This window comes from Thermothelomyces heterothallicus, assembly GCF_042370625.1.
Source record: "Thermothelomyces heterothallicus CBS 202.75 unplaced genomic scaffold P884_scaffold_10, whole genome shotgun sequence".
NCBI lineage: Eukaryota > Fungi > Ascomycota > Sordariomycetes > Sordariales > Chaetomiaceae > Thermothelomyces > Thermothelomyces heterothallicus.
The window spans coordinates 18,074-35,443 of NW_027192571.1; the positions used below are offsets into that span (position 1 = coordinate 18,074).

The window sequence follows — 17,370 nt, forward strand, 5'->3', positions numbered from 1 at the left end:
TCAATACGGCCTTCGTACTATTGCTGCTGAATGGCACTCCATTGTACAAGATGGGTAGGATCAGACGGCGTTGCAAGGCGGCAACGTCGATCTATGTGCCCTGTTCCAGAACCGCTCTTGGACGCCTTATAATAGGGCTTGAGATGTCGGGACCACGACTTACCTCCACTGGCGGTCTGGTAGGTTGGGGAGTTTCATTGTTCCTTCTAATACCCCTGAGCCGTAGAAGGAGTTCTTAAAGCCGTCCCCTCCTCCTGGCCTCGTTTGTCAACCGTTTTCTTCTCGGCTTGTTGTTTAACATCTCCTTCTCCCCAACTTCGACATCGTCAAGGGAAAGAAAGAAAAGGAAAGAAAAGAGAATCCCACTTAAATTGCTGAGGCTCATCTCCCTAGGCCTCCGGGCTCTGCAGGTTGCTAACTCCCCAACTCCTTTTTGTTATGTTTGAGCAGCAACCTAACCAGATAGTTTGCCCAGTCTCTCTGTGCCGTGACCCTTCTCGCCCTCGCGGCCGTCACGATCAAGGAGCAAGTCATTGACAGCGCCTCCGGCACCACCCGCTACAGCACTTTCACGGGCGGCTTTGGCATGATCGTGGGGGGGCATCGGCGCCGTCTGCGCGATTGTCGCCTTCGCCTCGGATCTTGTCCCGATCGTGTTGGATGCCCTAGCCTGGCTGCTCTTTCTCGGCGGCGATATTGTACGTTCTCCATCTCCAGCTCCCCTCCCCCTTCTCTCTCTCTCTTTTTTTTCCCTTCTCCTCCCCATATTCCCATCCCGATAGCCCTTGACAACAACAACAACAACAACAACAACAACAACATGGGCAACAACAACAACATGGGCAACAACAACAGACTAGAAAAAAAAATAAAAGAGGACCCAGAACAAGTCCAAACTAAGTGACATTGACCCCCACGACACAGGCCTGGGCCTACGGCTTGCGAACGACGTCCAACTGCACCAGCTACCGCCGCGCGCAGGCCGACGAGGCGCTGCAGTTCTTCTGCTTCGGCATGGTCGCCGGCCTGGTCGCGATTGGGTACCTGCAGATGCGGCGCGCCGGGCCCGGCAGGGGCAGGACGGGGGCTTATGTTGCTTAGGGGATGAGGAAAGAACGAAGAAGGGGAGAAAGGACAATATTCTTGTCTTGGGTAATAGAAATGACTCAAGTGAGCCGGCTTACACGAGGGAGGAAAGGGGTTAATTAATATCAAGCAAACGATTGGCTACGAATACCTATCGAGTGATGGAATGTGGTATGTAGAGGAAGGACAGAGCAAACGACCGGACAAGCTGCTCTCACCGTACGCGCCAAATTGTTGAACACACCACCAGGCGTGTGTGTGTGTGTGTGTGTGTGTGTGTGCTAACAAGAGAAAACAATCGTCCGGGTATCCTACATGGGCCATCAAATACTAAGAATCATCCGACCTAAGCTAACAACAGCATCACATCCGTCTTTCATCATCACAGCATCTCCACTTGACCATAATTCGTCGACATCCTGTCATCTGCCGTCCATATATCCCAATCATTCCCACAAAACCCATGCCGACACACGTTACCCATCCATCCCATCCACATCCGTCATCACAACGTCCACCAAACCCTAGGTAACTTTAACCTAATCAACTGCCCCCAACCAACGCAAGCCATACAGAATAACCCACCTACCGCCGCACACCACTAGCGACGCTACTCATCGTGTCAGTGATCTTGCTCCCCCAGCCGCCCAACCACTTGGGCGCCTCCAGCTTCATCCGGACCCGTCCCTCCACCACCATGTTGATCAGCCCGATCACGGCAAAGGCGGTACTCCCCAGCGCTCTGAACGCGGCCAGGCCGGCCACCGACCAGAGGATGAAGCGCAGGTAAAAGTTGTCGCCGATCGAGCTGCCGCCGTATGCCTCGCTCACAGCCATGGCGAGCGTGGCGTTGGCGATTAGCCACGAAACTACCATGTACGTGCGCACGCTCTTGTAATAATCCTGCTGCATCTGCTCCTCCGATATGCCCTGGGGCGGAACCTCGACGCGGTCGCGCAGGTTGCGCAATGCCTCGTCATACCCGGAGTCGATATCCAGCTGCTCCGAAGGCATCTCTAGCTCGACGATGCTGCCTTTTCCCACGGCGCCGCCGAGATCCGTCTTCATGACGTTGTCACCCTTGGTTCCCCAGGTGACGTCGTGCGTGTTGCAGAACGCGTATATCTGCAGTGTGCAGATGTACGACGGAAGGAGGATCAGGTACTGCAGGAAGGACGTGAACATGTGCCACGGGTCGAGGTAGAGGAAGGACATGAGGAAGTACACCCCGACGGTTGACGCGGTCGACACGATCAGGTTGGTGAAGACGTTGTTACCGAGCGAGATTTTATCGTTCTCGTCCCTTGCGTCGCCCTTCTTGGAGAACTGACGGACGACAACGTAGATGCAGGCGAACAACGTGTAGGCCATGATGACGGCGTAGATGAGCATGGAGGCCAGGTACATTTTCCTGGCACCCTGCGGGCGGTTGCCCAGCGAGAGGACGAACTGAGTCGAGATGAGGAGGATGCAGACATAGCGAAGAATGATGAAGATGTACTTGGCCGCGCCGCCGAACGGATCCACTTTGGGGTCAGCCAGGCCGCCAGCGATGAAGTAAAACGTGAGGTAGAAGTTAGCCAGGGAGAGATAGGTAAAGATGAGCTGGATGAACTGGTACACGAATTCGATGTGCAGCAGTATCTTCCGCGCCAGTGTGTGGTCCGTCAGCCAGATCTGCCTGAAGTGCACCAGCGAGTACACGGCGGCAAAGAAGGCACCGTTAAGCCAACGGCGGCGCTGAGAGACGAATTCGGGAACGCTATCTGTCGGCCGTTAGTCAGTCAAGAGCAGTTGCAAAAATGGGCACCTCCTCGACGCTTGCTTACCAGGCACATCAGTCTCGCCAGTACACCCCTTGACGTATTTCAACACCCATCTCTCGCCCCGCTTGGCCACCAGCTCCCAGCAGAGAATGCGATCCTCGGCCAAATACATGTTTGCGGTGAAGACGTCGGCGTGCTGGCCGTGCAGTGTTTCTCCTTTGAAGTACTGACTGAGTGGCCCGTGGCCCGTCTCGTCGTTCTGCAGCGCATGGTAGCGATAGGCGCTGAGAGCGCCCGGCAAGACCGTGATGTACCCGAACACACTCTCCAGCGGCTTGTCCAGAATGTTGGACAGTTTATACTCAAAGTTCTGCGAGGCCACCAGGGGATTGAGGAGATTCTTTCCCCATTTTCCCTTCATCGCCTTGATCTCACCGCACGCGCCGGCCACGTTGGAGTCGGTATCGAAGGCCTTCCAAAGATGGTATAAGGCAGTGGTTGCGGGCCGCGTGCCAACATCCAGCAAGACACACACGTTGGGGTTGAGTGCCTTGCCGAATGCATTAAAGAACCAGCGGTGCGAGTTGAGCTTCTTCTGGTTCTTCTCCTTGAGGCAAAAGATTATCTGACAGGGCACAATGCCCTTCTCGGCGCCCTTGAACTTGAGGTCCGAGTCGAGCGACACCTGGGTGGTATACTCGTACACGTGGGCTTGCACCGCCTTTTGGTTGACGTAGTTCTTTGCGATGCCGTGCTGGTAGACGCCCATAGCGGCCAGCGCATCCAGCGTTCGCGGGTGAATCTTCTCGCGCCCATCGGACACGATGCAGACGACGATTTTCTGCCAACCATTTTCTCCCCATGTGCGACTCTTGTTGCGGCTGCAAAGATGGCTGATATTCTTCATGACGGCATGCATGGTGCGAGTAAAATCGAACTCGTCCTCATTGTACATGGTGATACAAATGAACAGCTCCGTCTCGCGCGCCGTTCTTCCTATGTTCTGGCGCAGCTTGTAGCCCCTCTCGACAAAGTCGTCGGGGTCACACGTGACAGCGGTGTAGCGCATGTGGGTGAACTCGATCTCGTCTCGGCGAGGAAGGAAGCTGTAGAGGATGGTCGGAATCTTGCACTCCAGGACCAGCTCGCCGTTGATCAGCTGCACCTCTCTCTTGCTCATCTGGGGTGCCCGGACGCCTCGGCGCTCCTGTTTCCCCTCTGGTACAGGCGCGTAGCTGCCCATCTTTTCGTTTGTCGACACATCCGTGGCTTCGTCGCTTAGAGTCGCCTGGGACTCGGCGTACGAGTCTCGTTGGTGGTATCTGCTGCCACCAAGGTCCGACTCGGGCGCAAAGACATCGTCAGTATCCTCTGCGAGCGGGATGCTGACCGTGACATCATCTGAAAACGAATGAGTCGAGCCGCGCGGCCCAGTCGAGAATAGTGGCGCGGGAGGGAGCGGCCGCCTGGGACTGCCACCGTACGTGGAAGCGGGTGTCCCGGGACGCGGACTGCCGTTGAGATCCGCTGGTTCATACCGGTTGCTTACGGGTGGTGGCCGGCTAAACTCGGACGAGCCGCGTGAGGGAGTCCACGGTCGAGTGGGAGATGCGCCATCCATGGCCGGATTGTAGGAGCTGAATGAGGGTTCCGGAGGCGGCATGGGAGGCGGATCAAGAATGGATTGGCGCGAATCGAGCGACGGCTCGTAATGATGTCTTGATCGGCTCCTGTGGTTTCTCTGATGTGAGCTCATGCTCGGTCTTGGAGTGATGTATTCTTCTCGGGGGGATTCGCATCGAGCCTGGAACCGCACTCTCTGCTCCGGGGACAGGCCCTCTGCGAACCCGGTAAAGCTGCTTGCAGTTTTCATCATGACAGGCGGTTCTGACTGTTCTCTTCGCCGTGACCTGGCAGTGGAGCACCTCCTGGGAGAGTTGCACCCGGCGATCATTGTCTCCAGCGCAGATCTTGGCCGCGAGATGGCGCTTGCCGAAGTCGTCGTTTTGTTTCTCAACTGCGGGAGGTGCAGGCAAATTCCACACTTGCGGGACGAGCTATACAAGCTTGCTGGATGGAGGGGAGGAGGATAAGGAGAAACTGGGGACAAGACATACGGTCGTGGGTCATAAGGCTCCTCCATCGAGGTCAGCAGTCGCACAGCAGCACCATGGTTCAGCGTGCCGGTGGATGTCGAGTCATCCGGATTCCCATACGGGGGCAGTGCGTACTCGGGCGGCGGACGGGGAGGCGAACGTCGACCGTCCATGGTGCCTGGTTATGTGGCAGGCAATGCCGCGAATGGCAGGTATGTGTCTTTTGAGACACGCGTTCCTTGGTCGCGCTGCGCAGTTGTTGGTCTGTGTGACGAAATAATTGCGATATTATTACAGTGCTTGCGCAGTCTGCGAGGGAGGAAGGAGTGGGAAGGACGAGAGGTTAAGTCTGGATCGCAACCCACAATGTGAATTGATCAGTATTGAATTGGGGATGGCGCTAGCTCCTCGGGTCGAGAATGGAGAGACTACAGAGAACAGTAGACGCCCAAAAAGCATGAATGAGGGTCCGTGGAGCCAAATCAATGAAGTGGAATGTGACTGCCTCTCGGCACCGGATGGGTTGGAGGGGTTCCTTCCCGAATTGTTGTTTGGTCCCTCCTCCGGAATCGCGTTGCTACGGCAACCACAGGATCGCGTCTAAGACCCTGCACGACGGGCTGCGCAACGCAGTCATCTGGAGTTGAGGAATCAGCATAATCCGTATGCAGTTACATACACACAGAATGCGGAATCCTCCGTTTTGTTTCACAAAGCCGGCCAGTAATCAAGACTTATCATATCGCCGTGACACACAACACAGGGTACGGAATGCACGCGAACCATCAAGGTGTGAGAGCGACAATAGGAGCAGAAATCATAGGATATGGACAAATATCCGTATATGTAGCTGATTTTTGACGCCAAAGGCAATGATGGTAACCAAGAACAAATGCAGTGCTCATGTCTCCCAAATGCATGCGCCCGTGATTCTAATTTACAATTTCCGATTGTCTGCTTGACCTATCTTGTTCACTCCTCATCCGACTCCTCTTCGGCAACCTGCAGATGTCTGGGTCAGCCAACGCAAAACAACAATAAACAACAGAATCAGACAGTAGATTGACTCACCCCATCATGGAAGTCCCGGCCTTCCTTGGTCTCCTTGATGATGCCGGCCCGAATGGTCCAGTCGCCGAACCTCTCACCCTCGTTGCGCTCGAGCGCGTACCGCTTGAGCAGGGGCTTCATGATGGCCAGAATCTCGTCCTCCTTAATGCTCGATCGGTACAGCTTATTCAGCCGCTGCCCGTAGTAGCCGCCACCCAAGTACATGTTGTACGCCCCGTAGGCCTTGCCGACGAAGGCCACCTCGGCCAACCAAGGGCGGGCACACCCATTGGGGCAGCCCGTCATACGCATGACGATCGAGTCCCGGCTCAGCCCGTTCTCTTCGAGGCAAGCCTCCAACTTGGAAATCAGCACGGGCAAATACCGCTCAGACTCGGCCATGGCAAGGCCACAGGTCGGGAAGGCGACGCAGGCCGACGAGCTGAGGCGCAACCCTGAGAATTGTAGATTGTCGAGCTTGTACTCGGCCATGAGCGCCTTGATGGCGGGCAGATCCTCGTCGGCGACGTTGCTGAGGATGAGGTGTTGGTTGGGCGTGAGGCGGAACTCGCCCTTGTGCACCTTGGCAATCTCGCGCAGGCCCGTCTTCATACGGAACTCGGCCGTGTCCTCAATGCGGCCGTTCTCGATGAAGAAGGTGAAGTGGTTCATGCCATTTTCATCCTTGGTCCAGCCGAACGTGTCGACGTTGCTGGCGAAGTGGAACGGCCGTGCTGGCTGGAACTGCTTACCCCAAAGCTCCTCCACCTTGCCCCGGAACACGTCGAGACCCATATCGTCAATCGTGTATTTGAGCCGAGCGTGCTTGCGGTTCTTGCGGTCACCGTAGTCGCGCTGCACGAGCATCACCTTCTCACAGGCAATGTGCACTTCATCGGCCCTGACAAACCCGAGCATGCGGCCAAGTTGCGGGTAGGTCTTCTTGTTGTTGTGTGTGGTGCCCATGCCACCGCCCGCCAGCAGGTTGAAGCCTTCAAGGTTGCCATCGTCGCCCTTGATGGCGATGAGGCCAATGTCGTGGGCATACACGTCAACATCGTTATGCGGCGGGATGGCAATGGAGATCTTGAACTTGCGAGGCAAATAGGTGGGGCCGTAGAGCGGCTCAAAGTCCTGCACGGCATTACCGGCAATTTGAGTCTTCTTGTCGTCGTCGTCCGTGAGCCAGATTTCGTGGTACGCCGTGGTCGACGGCAACAGGTGGTCGCTAATCTTCTTGGAGCATTCGTACACCTGGCGGTGATACTTGGACTGAGAAGGCAGCGGACTGCACATGACGTTGCGATTGACATCGCCGCAGGCAGCGATGGTTGTCATGAGGGCCCGATTGATGGCCTGCATGGCAGGCTTGAGCTTGCCCTTAACAACACCATGGAACTGGAATGTTTGACGCGTAGTCAGTTTCATGGTTTGGTTTCCGAGTTCGTTGCTAATGTCGTCCATCTGAATCCACTGCTTCGCCGTCGAGACACCACCGGGCAGCCTGCACCGGATCATGAACGAGTAGGCAGGCTCCAGCCCCTGCGCCTTGCGCTCGTCGCGGAGATCCCGGTCATCCTGCATGTACGTGCCGTGGAACTTGGTCAGCTGCTGGTTCGCGGCGCTGATGGCGCCCGTCGACGTGTCCTTCAGTTCCTCGGCAATCGTGCCGCGCAGGTAGTTCGACGCGAGCTTGATGTCCTCGTTGGTCATCGGGGCCGGCTCCTCCGGAAGACCCTCGACGTTGGCTACACCAAGAGCCTCCCAAAGCCTGGGCTCCCACACCTGGTAGCCCGTCTGATATCCATCCGGGTCTTGATCATCACCAAGGCCAAGATCCGTCAGCCTTGTCGCGCCGAAGTTCGCCAACACCCTGTCAAGGTCCTTGGCGGGCTTATTGTAGTAGACCCGGTCCTCCTTCCTAGGCCAGTAGTGGCTGTCGCCGAGGCCAAACACAGCGTACTTGACTGAAGCCAGGTCAAGCTCGGTGTTGTCCTTGATCGCATCCCAGAATGGCTTTCCGTTTTGCGGAAACTCGCCCTGTCCAGCTGTGGATGTGATAATGACGAGGTTCTCCTCGGTTGGCAAGTCTTCAACCGGGTAATCTTCCATGGCCATGACAGTGGTTTTCAGGCCACGGGCCCTGCCCCTGGTGCCCAACCGTTTCGCCAGGGACTGAGCATTGCCATTGTCCGAGCCGAAGAGGATAGTGAGAGGAGCGCCAAACAAGCCTTCGAGGAGCTGATTGTACGCATCCTTGGCCTGCTTCTTCTGCTGCGCCCGGATCTCAGTGCCGTAGTCCTCGGAGAGGACGCCGCCGAACTGAGGAGTACTACGCATCATCTGGGTGAGCCGGTTGTCCCTGTCAAGGAAGTCCTTCAACTCCTTCTTGATCCGCTCAGAATCCAGGGAGAAATTGGGTTCGTTCTTCTTTTCGTTCTCAGGGTTCCACCGGTACAGGGGCCAGTAGCCGATATCAACAGCCTTCTTGGTCTCCTGAAGAACAGTCAGGGGCGAATCGGTTTCGCCAAAATAAGGAAGATATGCCAGGACGATCGAAGGCCCGTTGAACTTGTCAGCCTCGTCCATGGCCTGCAGCACCTGCGTATACGAGCTGTAGACGGCCGTCGATGCAACATAGGCGTTGCCAAAGTTCATAGCATAGAGACCAATGTCCTTCTTCCTCCGGTTGGCATCGGCAGCGGCACGCTCCGAGTATGGGGTGGAATCGATGATGAGCATGTTTACGTTCTCGCCGGAGGCTAGGACATGGTGCACGCCGGAATTGCCGAGGTCATAGGACCAGGCATCTGATCCGACAAGCCAAAGTGACTGCTTGCGGAAGAACTGCTTGTTCTGCAGCAGTGACCTCGACAGCCTCGAGTTGTCGATGGTGAGCTTGGAGATGACGTCCTCGGCAGCCTCCTCCGCCTTCTTCGAGTCCTCGGCATTGGCGATCCATTTTGCCAGTGCCCGCTTGGGGTTCTCGGTCAGAAACTGGCCCGAGCTAGCAGCAGCCTTGACATCGGACACAAACTTCTTTCTCCGCTCTTTCCTGGCAAGCAGAGAGCCGAATCCGAATTCAGGGGTTGCGGAAATGGTGTTGGAGATGCCAGCGTTGTCGGAGTCAAGCGAGTTGGCAATGAACGCCCTGTCGCCAAAGAGCTGGTTGAGAATCTTGGTATAAGCCGTCTCCAGCTTGGGCTGTTCTAGCCCATACTCGGGGGATTGTTGGGGGGCTTCCCGTTCGCCAACCTCCAGGTTCTGGACTGGCTTGTCTGAGTTCAGATTCTGGAACACGCCACGAAGGGCCTGCTGCACAGTCTCCTTGGAGATGTACCCTAGCTGGTGGCCGACGATGGTCTCAACACCGCCAGCGGCGCTCTTGACTGAGGTCAGGACATCAATGAGGATGGGGCCCCACTTTGTAGTCTTCCTTGAGACCTGCTCAAGAACAGCTAACTTCTTCACCGACTTTGGAAGGGCTTGAAGCAGCGTCGCGCCGAGCCAGGGCCGGTATAGCCTCGGGACTAGCAAACCGGCAGTGGCGAACGATTCGTCAGCCTGTGCATGGGCGATCGCATCTGAGAAGAGCGATACGCCGGAGCCGAAAAGAAAGAGACAGCTCTCCGCCTTGGGGTTTCCCGACCACTCAAACGCGCTGTATTGCCTTCCCGTTAGGTCGTTGAGCTGGGACCAGACCGAGGAGACGTATTTGTAGATGTCTTCGGATGAGACAATGGCAGCTGCCGGTTCGATCGTGGTCGCAGCAGACGGGAGGGGAGGGGAACTGGCCGCGCTCGGTTGTTGGCTAGACTTGACCGAGGACTGCGAGGTAATGGTCGGGGATGCCAACGCGGCGCTAGGGGTCGGGACGCCGTCCACCAGCACGGTACCTGTCCCGAGGGTCTCTGGCTGGTCAGAGACGACGGCAACCCGCCCATCGTCGGCATAGATGCTAGAGCCGGCAATGGGAGCCGACTGGAACCTCCGCACATTGTCCAAGTTCAAGACGTTACGGATGACATCAAGACTGGCAACATCGATCGCCTTAGCGCCGGCACTGGAGGTGGGGTCAAAGAAGTGGATGACACCCTTTCCAGAACGGATAGCCAGGGCATGCGCTGTCAGGGCAATGTCGTGAGCCTCCTGTAGCGACCATGACTGCAAGAATGTCCAGCCCGAGTTCCGGATCGACGTGATGGCCGTGTAGTCAGGGAAACTCTTTGGTGCAAGGGCGACGTGGAGCACGACGGGGAAGTTTGCGAGCTTGTAAAGGTGCGCAACTGAGGGAAGAAGAATGGAGGAAGTCGTCGTCACCGAGACCAGACGGCCAGAGCGGATGGGCGTGAAAACGGACAGGAGAGGGTCGGTGTTGTGCCTAACGGACTGAATCTCGGGCACGGCGTCGCTGGTCTTCGCGACCAAGCTGGGTGCCTTCTTTGCGGCGAGCTCTTTGAGGAGCCCTGAAAACTCCGAATCGGAGGCCAGCGACGGTTGCACCGAGACAACCACGTCGCTTGCGAGGTACGCGATTGCCGCGACTGCAGGAACCAATTGTCAGCTTTGCGTTTAGCAATCCATGCTGCCGGCGAATACAGCTGTCCATGCAAGCGGTTCAATTCCATTTCCCGAGCAAGGCTCATTGGCAATGGAATGGATAACAATGTCAACGAATAATGGGAGAATGGGAGAGAGCCGCGAATGCGGGGCAGAAACTGTGGCGGGGTAATGAAACTGCCAAACTTACCGGCCTCTTCAGGCCTCCTCAGCTTGACGTCTGCCATCGCTGAGCTACAAGTTTGAACGGGCAGAATTGGGGTGATGCGAGAGAGGGCAGCATCGCAGGTTCTCCAAAACCCTCAGGGCCCTAACTTTTATGCGAGGTCCAGACGCAAGAGTCAAGTCAATTTAAGGCCCTATATCGGACCCGCTGGCGGTTCCAAATTTGTCGGTAGAGGACGCCGCACGCGAAAGGTGAGCGATTGCGTGATCGCCCTAGCGCCTCACATCCCGGGCTTTGCCCGGACTCCCCAGATCATCCAGCGAATTGCGCGCGAGGGATTTCCAGATCACTTTGTCATGGGTTCTTCGCCCAGAGAGGCACGCACTAACAAATTATCGTGGCATTCCCTGCACGTGCTGTTAAGAGGGCTAACTCGGGGGTTTCGATGACCCATCTCTCGCTTCCCGACTCTCTCAACCTCCCACGCCGAGTTCCTGGCCGGCAGTATTTAAACTTCTCACGTTGCCGGCCGACAGCCGCCGAGCCGCCGACCCGGCAAAGGGTCCCGAGGAGTATGCCGGCACTGGTTGTTAACACAGCCATCCAAGGCATCCAGCAGCAAACACAATCAGCAAACAAGGTTGGAAGTGCTGGCAATTCCAGCTATGTGTAGTTTGTCTCGATTAATAAACATTATTACATTGCTTGCAAATCGTTAGATGCAAATGTGATATGCTCATAGCCCAAATCACGAGTTGTCCCTCTATCCCTTCGCTGACGCTGCTGATGCCTCCCAAGATCCCAAGAACGCCACCTATCATGCAACCCCTTCCAACCGCTGGACACTGTGATTGACCCCCATCCGAAGTAGACACGTGCGACCGACCCGTCCCCCCACTGCGGCATATTTTGTTTTTTTCACTCCCTGGTGCTCCTGAATTTGGAATTGACTTGCCGTGCCCATTCCTCATCCTCCTTCCTGCCACCCAGCCAATACCCTCTGCCGACGGAGACCATTGCTCGTCCCAACTTACCCTTCCATCCCTCGCCAAGGGGCGCTCCAAGGGCAAAGGGGTCGGGCGACACGTCCGCGATCTCTTCCGACTCGCCCATGTGCTCATCCACGAACCGCAGCAGCACCATCCGCGCGTATGCCGCGATCACCAGGCTGAAGTACACCCGGACGAGCGTGAAGGCGACCACGAGGACCAGGCTCGCCGCGGTGTCGTGCGCTCCCGTCCCGGCCTCGGCCTGGGCCGCCTGGCCGGCGTCCAGCTGCACCTCCCCGTTGCTCGGCGACGCGGCCGCATCTCCCGGAGCCGCGCCGGCGGGGCCCTTGGGGTCGTGGATGTCTGCGAAGTACCAGCTGGTCGCGAAAGCGGCGGTGTAGGCGGCGCTGACGAGCGAGTCGACGGCGTACACCCACGCGAGGGCGAGGTTGTGGAGGGGGCTCTGGGTGCGGATGTGCGGGACGCAGACGGCCAGCGTGGCGAGCACGAAGAGCGAGCACAGGTAGGCCGTTACCTGCAGCGCCGAGAGCGAGTAGCCCGTGAAGAGCGTGAGGACGCCGTAGACGGCCGTCGCCTTATTAAAGATGAGCGCGATCGAGATCAGCTCGGTGCCAGTTTGAAGCGACATGAAACCGAGAAAGGACTGTTTCATAAGAAACCTGGTCAGCGAAATCTTGTGATGCAAATTCTTCTCTTAGGAAGCAAGTGGGAGGTTGAAACGCACCTTGGGCCTGGGCAGCCATCGCCAGGATCGCCTCGACGCTGAGGGCATGTTGCGGGTTTATTTTCGCCGGTTTCTAGGACTGTAGTTGTGGATGTTGTGAAGATCGAACCATCTCAATCGCTGGTTGAAGGTATCTTGTTTTCCCAAAGGACCCCGAGAGACCCGTCAGCCTTCTGGCGGTGGGCGGTGGTGGAACCGACTGCTTGGCTCAGACGCTGCCCATCAGGTCATCGGATGCGTCGGCACAAACACAGGTCAACCCCAAAAATGGTTGTTGGTGGCTGACCGATTTTGCAGGCACATGCGGGCACGGCATTGGCTGCCCCTGGGGCTCCACTCCATGGCCAAAACCTTGTCTCAGCTCAACACCAGCCGTTTTTGGTCGGCACTCACCTGACGCAACAGCCACCGGCAAACTCCTTAGAGGTCCAATTGGCCAAACATCTTGACGGCACTCACCTTAGTGACATGAGATGTCATTCAGTAGTCATGTTAATGGAAAGAGGCACTGGTGAAATTTTGCGCTTTCGACACTCCACTTTGGTTGGTACAGCACTTTGCCGATGCTCTCTCAATATTGACTTGGATGCGTTATATAGTAGCTCCTCCGTAAGGTGCCTGCTTAGTGTACTCTACACCTCCTCCAGGATAAATAATCCTAGTGCGATACATGCCCCACTTTTCTTCACCTTTTTGCAAGCCACTTACACAATCATCACACCATGTCACTCTCCTAATAATTTTCTATACAAAGGTACTTACAGATAAAATCCCTAGGTTAGGAGCTGAGTATAGTGGCTGGCTCGAAGCGCAGTTTTGAGCCCTATTGAGAATGTATGGCACTGGATGAAGGATTGGCTTGAACATCGCTACGATACTCAATCGCTGAGCCTTACAGGGCTTCGACTGGCTGTTCTGGAGGCGTGGGAGGCAGTGCCCCCTGAGTTTCTTCAGTGCCTGGCACACTCAATGCCCCGACGGCTTGCAAAGGTAATTGAAAACCAGGGGGGCAAGACTAGGTATTGATACTTTTATATTAAAGAAATTTGTATTGGGTTGGGTGTACCTGGACTTCTTGGCCACTTTTCTGATTTGCGTTAGTTGTGGGGCGTGTATCGCACTAGGATTATTTATCCTGGAGGAGGTGTATAGGCGAGAAATTAGTTACTCCCCAATCAGGCAACGTTCAGTCTTGGCAGATAACAACCTCTACATACTTGTAGTAAGATAGTAGTTTACGGATGTAGTCACTGCGGACGGAATACACTAGCATCGGTGTGTTCATATTTCGATCTTGTATATAGGTAACATTATGTAGGTAGCTCCACACGGAGTCTTCAATGCTGCGTGATGAATGACCTCACCAAACAGCTTATATCTATCCTACCATGTTGCCCATTGGTTTCTTCACACTCAACGACTACCTTGTCCATATTGGACGCTCAGAGCTCGTTGCACACTATCTCAGGAACCAGACCTTTCGGTGGGTGATATTGCAACCAGAGGGGAACAGGTGGGGCAGTCGTTCTGTTTTGAACAAGCGCCAGAAGCACGGGAATCCTCTGGCATCTAATCTGTGCATTGATGTGAGTTGTTGCACGAGCGCCACCCCGTGTTCAGCGATCCAAAGCTAGGACACAGTACTTCGTCTTATTCCACACAAAAAATGAGGCGTCAGATCGTTATGTTTGTTTGCATGTTGTTGATTCAATGTCCACTTTTCAAGAAGCGACGTTACCACCAAGAAGGATATGGAAACAGTGATATGTTTAGAGTGTCCGAGTCAAACTTCGCTAGAACAACAAGCGATAGAGAATGTATACATCTTTTGGTATCTCTGTGGGCAAATCAAGAATTCAATTGTCTGCCACTAGGTTTCAACTTCCTTCTTTGGGCAATGTCAGGGACGAATCCTTCTTGCTGAAGCCAAACTGGAGGAAAATAACATTTACGGGACTTAGGAAGTCGACAAAGTGCTCATGATGTCAAGGGAGGCAATTTCGGAAAGCATATAAGAAAATTTGAGTGAAATCCCACACTACCTTAACCAGCTTTGGAGAACTTCAACAGGTGTTTGTCAATCTGCGTTGCTTCTCCACCGTAGTGGTCGTCCTGCTTGGGTTTGTAGAGGATGAGAAGACAAGACATTGTACTCAAATCCAACCTTTCGGGATGGAGGAGGTGTTGGTGACAAGCTTAAAAAACAACGTGGAACAGCGAGGTTGTCCATTAGATCTATACCTACGATGCTAAGGGAGCCTTGTTATTGTCAAGAGCTTCCTCAACGCTCAAGAACCGAGATGGATGTCGACCTGATGGCATCTGTTCGCCGGTTCGTGGTGCAAGGGACCACTTGCAAACCATGTCACCGTAAGCACCCCACTCCCGTAGCTGTCATCATCGATAGGTCGTCAACAGGAGGGAAAGACAGCTGACCATGGGAGGTCCCGTGGAAAGATGGCATCTGTTCCCTCCTAGGACATTCGCAACACTGAGTTAGAGATTTCGAAGATCATCTTGTGGGGTTGAGCAATCCAACCATCCAGTATTCTAAATATGTTTATCATGCTATCTCTGTGGCATTGTTGTATCGGATCAAGATCCAGTCAGGTAGGCTTGAAGCCCAGCCTCTCAAAGTTCCTCCTGAGGGTCATGTTTGTCCTCTTGGCTGCCTTCTCGAGGGGAAGACGGTGTTCAATCCTCTTGACAGTCCGCTCAACCGGCGGCGATATGCGCTGGATGCCCCTTTCAACGGGGTTCCTGAAAAAGGTGATGTTGCGCTCCCAGCTGGGAGCCCACTTGACGGTTTGACGAGACAGACGCTCCTCGGCGCCGGGGGCCATCAGGTAGAAAGGCGCAAACCCGGTGACGCCAGCAGCGCCCATGCAGAAGACCTCGGTTTTCGTAGCAGCGGGAATGCGGACGGGCATGTTGACGGTAGATGGAGTTATAACAGGTAATAGGGTGCTGTTAACTGGTAGCTGTTAGATGATCAGCTCTTCTTAAGTTGACGAGACATCGATGGTTATGGACCACAAAAGGGGCAGCAGCAGAAGTGGCAACGTGTGGGGTATGCTTAGTAGCAGGGACAGTGAGGCATGTTAACAACAACAGTGTTTGCGTACCTTTCAAACAGCTGTGCCGCCGCAGTACTCGACTTTGTTTCTTCAAAGCCCGAAGAAAATTGAAGTTTGGAAGTTGGCCGGTGATGAACGGCAGAGGTCTGGATGTTTGGCTGTTGATTGATGGTAGCAGCAATGTTCTTGGGGATGTTGGTGTGTTGCACAAGGAGGAGAAGCTGGAGAAAGAGGGCACGCCTGTCCCTTTATTCTTGGATGGCCAACTCGGGCAGGCACTACCCAACACAGATGGGCTGGAACATACGGCTCCGCCAGCTGTCGGACAACTGAGGAAGACAATCGGTTTGCCTCTTCAAGAACCAGGAGCCGCGTTCATCTGCAAGGGGGTCTTCCGCCAGCGCCTCGAATCACACCCCAGCGGCCAGAAGCGGAGCGGGGTAACCGTCGTCGTATTTACCAGCGCCAATCACGGCCGGTAGTGGACGTCAGCGTGCAATCATACCTCTTCCGTCTGCGGTCAAGCTGGGTCCTTCTTCCCTGACTCGAAACCGACATGGCGCCATGTCGGTGGCACATCCAAAGAGGAAGCGGAAGCATGGGCGCTTGCTGCCAGGGTATCCCCATCCCTTTGCTTTGAATCAATTGAGTTCTTCACCCCGTGGACCATGCCGTACAACCTCGCTTCGTTTCAAGTTACAATTTTATCACATCGTCGACCAAAAGCTTAATCTTCCATGTTGATATCAAGCTCGACTTCAGGGTCGCTTCATTGATGCGCGCTAGTGTGTTGGTCAAGGAGCTGGTGGACCCGATCGTTCGTGAAACTCCACTTCCCCAGACTCCACCCCCGCGATGAAGTGGATCTGGTGGAGTGCGAAAGCTTGAGACGCCGCGCCGTTGGACGTTTTGCTCGCGTGCGCATGGCTCGAGTCCTTAGCTTATTTGAAGCTCAACGGCGATGTTTATACAGTTGCGTGATACTATTCTAGCTGTTTCTGCAGCTTAACATAGCCATGTTGGGATTTTTAGCATCTTCCGTCGAATGGTCCTAGCTGCCCGGGGCCACATAACACCCGGAGCTGATTCGATTGGACTGCTTGGAAACACAACTCCAACTTTTGGGGAAGAGGAACAAACCACTCCAGCCACAATGGCACCGCAATCAGATGGAAGAAGACTCATGCGATCTCAACACACTAAGCATCTCAAGCCTTACTTCTCGTTCCCTGCCTTGTCTGTTACAAACCGCCTACCCCGATATATGAACAACCTTGAAGCTTCAATGTCGCCAGAGCCCAGCTGCCTACAACATGAACAAGGGGTGTGTTCTTGGCATTTGAGGTCTGCGAAGAGTGAGAGCTGCCTAAAATGCGACCGCATTTATTAGCCGGTGAAGTTCAGGATCAGAGGAATGCGAACCTGATGGGAACAAGGACTCACCATTAGAACTGCTATCTGGTAATTGACTGAATCTGTTTACGCCAATTAGTTTTCTTTCCTCTTTGTTGATGAACTCGCAATGTGCGAGTGTTACGGCAGCGGAAAGTGATCCCACGATACATTTTCCGGTGTATATACAGTTTGAAAATGCGTCATTGGGAACGGCCGCCACATTTCCAGATTTATTGCGTACCGTCGAGACGGGATTGAGGCGTTCCGGCTTGACTCAAGCCTCTGCGGACTCGTCTCTTCAAGTGTGATTCAACTCGAGAGAACAATTTGACGAGACGAGTGAGCTATACCCTAACCCTGGGCTGCGAGTGATCGCAGGAGATAAGCGGTGGGGTGCCCCCCCCCACTTTACTTGCACCTAAACGCAAAGGCGGTCAATT

General features: G+C 54.9%; 5 protein-coding genes across 5 annotated transcripts; 1 reads left to right on the forward strand and 4 right to left on the reverse strand.

The window, feature by feature from the left end:
- Window positions 1–50: 50 nt before the first annotated feature.
- On the forward strand, window positions 51–1,109 carry P884DRAFT_306344 (uncharacterized protein; the record flags this gene model as incomplete). The annotated part of the gene is made up of 4 exons (XM_069445109.1): window positions 51–54; window positions 136–179; window positions 476–592; window positions 925–1,109. 4 exons carry the CDS (start codon window positions 51–53, stop codon window positions 1,099–1,101), a joined length of 342 nt encoding a protein of 113 aa, XP_069297731.1. The 3' UTR covers window positions 1,102–1,109.
- A 239-nt stretch (window positions 1,110–1,348) lies between these two features.
- On the reverse strand, window positions 1,349–5,396 carry P884DRAFT_242593 (glycosyltransferase family 2 protein). Its single transcript, XM_069440279.1, has 3 exons — window positions 4,970–5,396; window positions 2,916–4,582; window positions 1,349–2,852 (listed from the first exon to the last, which is right to left on the reverse strand). Exons 1-3 carry the CDS (start codon window positions 5,119–5,121, stop codon window positions 1,672–1,674), a joined length of 3,000 nt encoding a protein of 999 aa, XP_069297732.1. The 5' UTR covers window positions 5,122–5,396; the 3' UTR covers window positions 1,349–1,671.
- A 524-nt stretch (window positions 5,397–5,920) lies between these two features.
- P884DRAFT_199874 (uncharacterized protein) lies at window positions 5,921–10,785 on the reverse strand (the record flags this gene model as incomplete). The annotated part of the gene is made up of 3 exons (XM_069438259.1): window positions 5,921–5,950; window positions 6,020–10,542; window positions 10,749–10,785. The coding sequence occupies 3 exons, from the start codon at window positions 10,783–10,785 to the stop codon at window positions 5,921–5,923; spliced, it is 4,590 nt and encodes a 1,529-aa protein (XP_069297733.1).
- Window positions 10,786–11,364: 579 nt separating this feature from the next.
- Window positions 11,365–12,759, reverse strand: P884DRAFT_242601 (Inositolphosphorylceramide synthase subunit Kei1-domain-containing protein). The gene is made up of 2 exons (XM_069440280.1): window positions 12,459–12,759; window positions 11,365–12,377 (listed from the first exon to the last, which is right to left on the reverse strand). Exons 1-2 carry the CDS (start codon window positions 12,504–12,506, stop codon window positions 11,643–11,645), a joined length of 783 nt encoding a protein of 260 aa, XP_069297734.1. The 5' UTR covers window positions 12,507–12,759; the 3' UTR covers window positions 11,365–11,642.
- Window positions 12,760–14,949: 2,190 nt separating this feature from the next.
- P884DRAFT_259133 (uncharacterized protein) lies at window positions 14,950–15,829 on the reverse strand. Its single transcript, XM_069441313.1, has 2 exons — window positions 15,584–15,829; window positions 14,950–15,439 (listed from the first exon to the last, which is right to left on the reverse strand). The coding sequence occupies exon 2, from the start codon at window positions 15,386–15,388 to the stop codon at window positions 15,065–15,067; it is 324 nt and encodes a 107-aa protein (XP_069297735.1). The 5' UTR covers window positions 15,389–15,439; window positions 15,584–15,829; the 3' UTR covers window positions 14,950–15,064.
- Window positions 15,830–17,370: the final 1,541 nt, after the last annotated feature.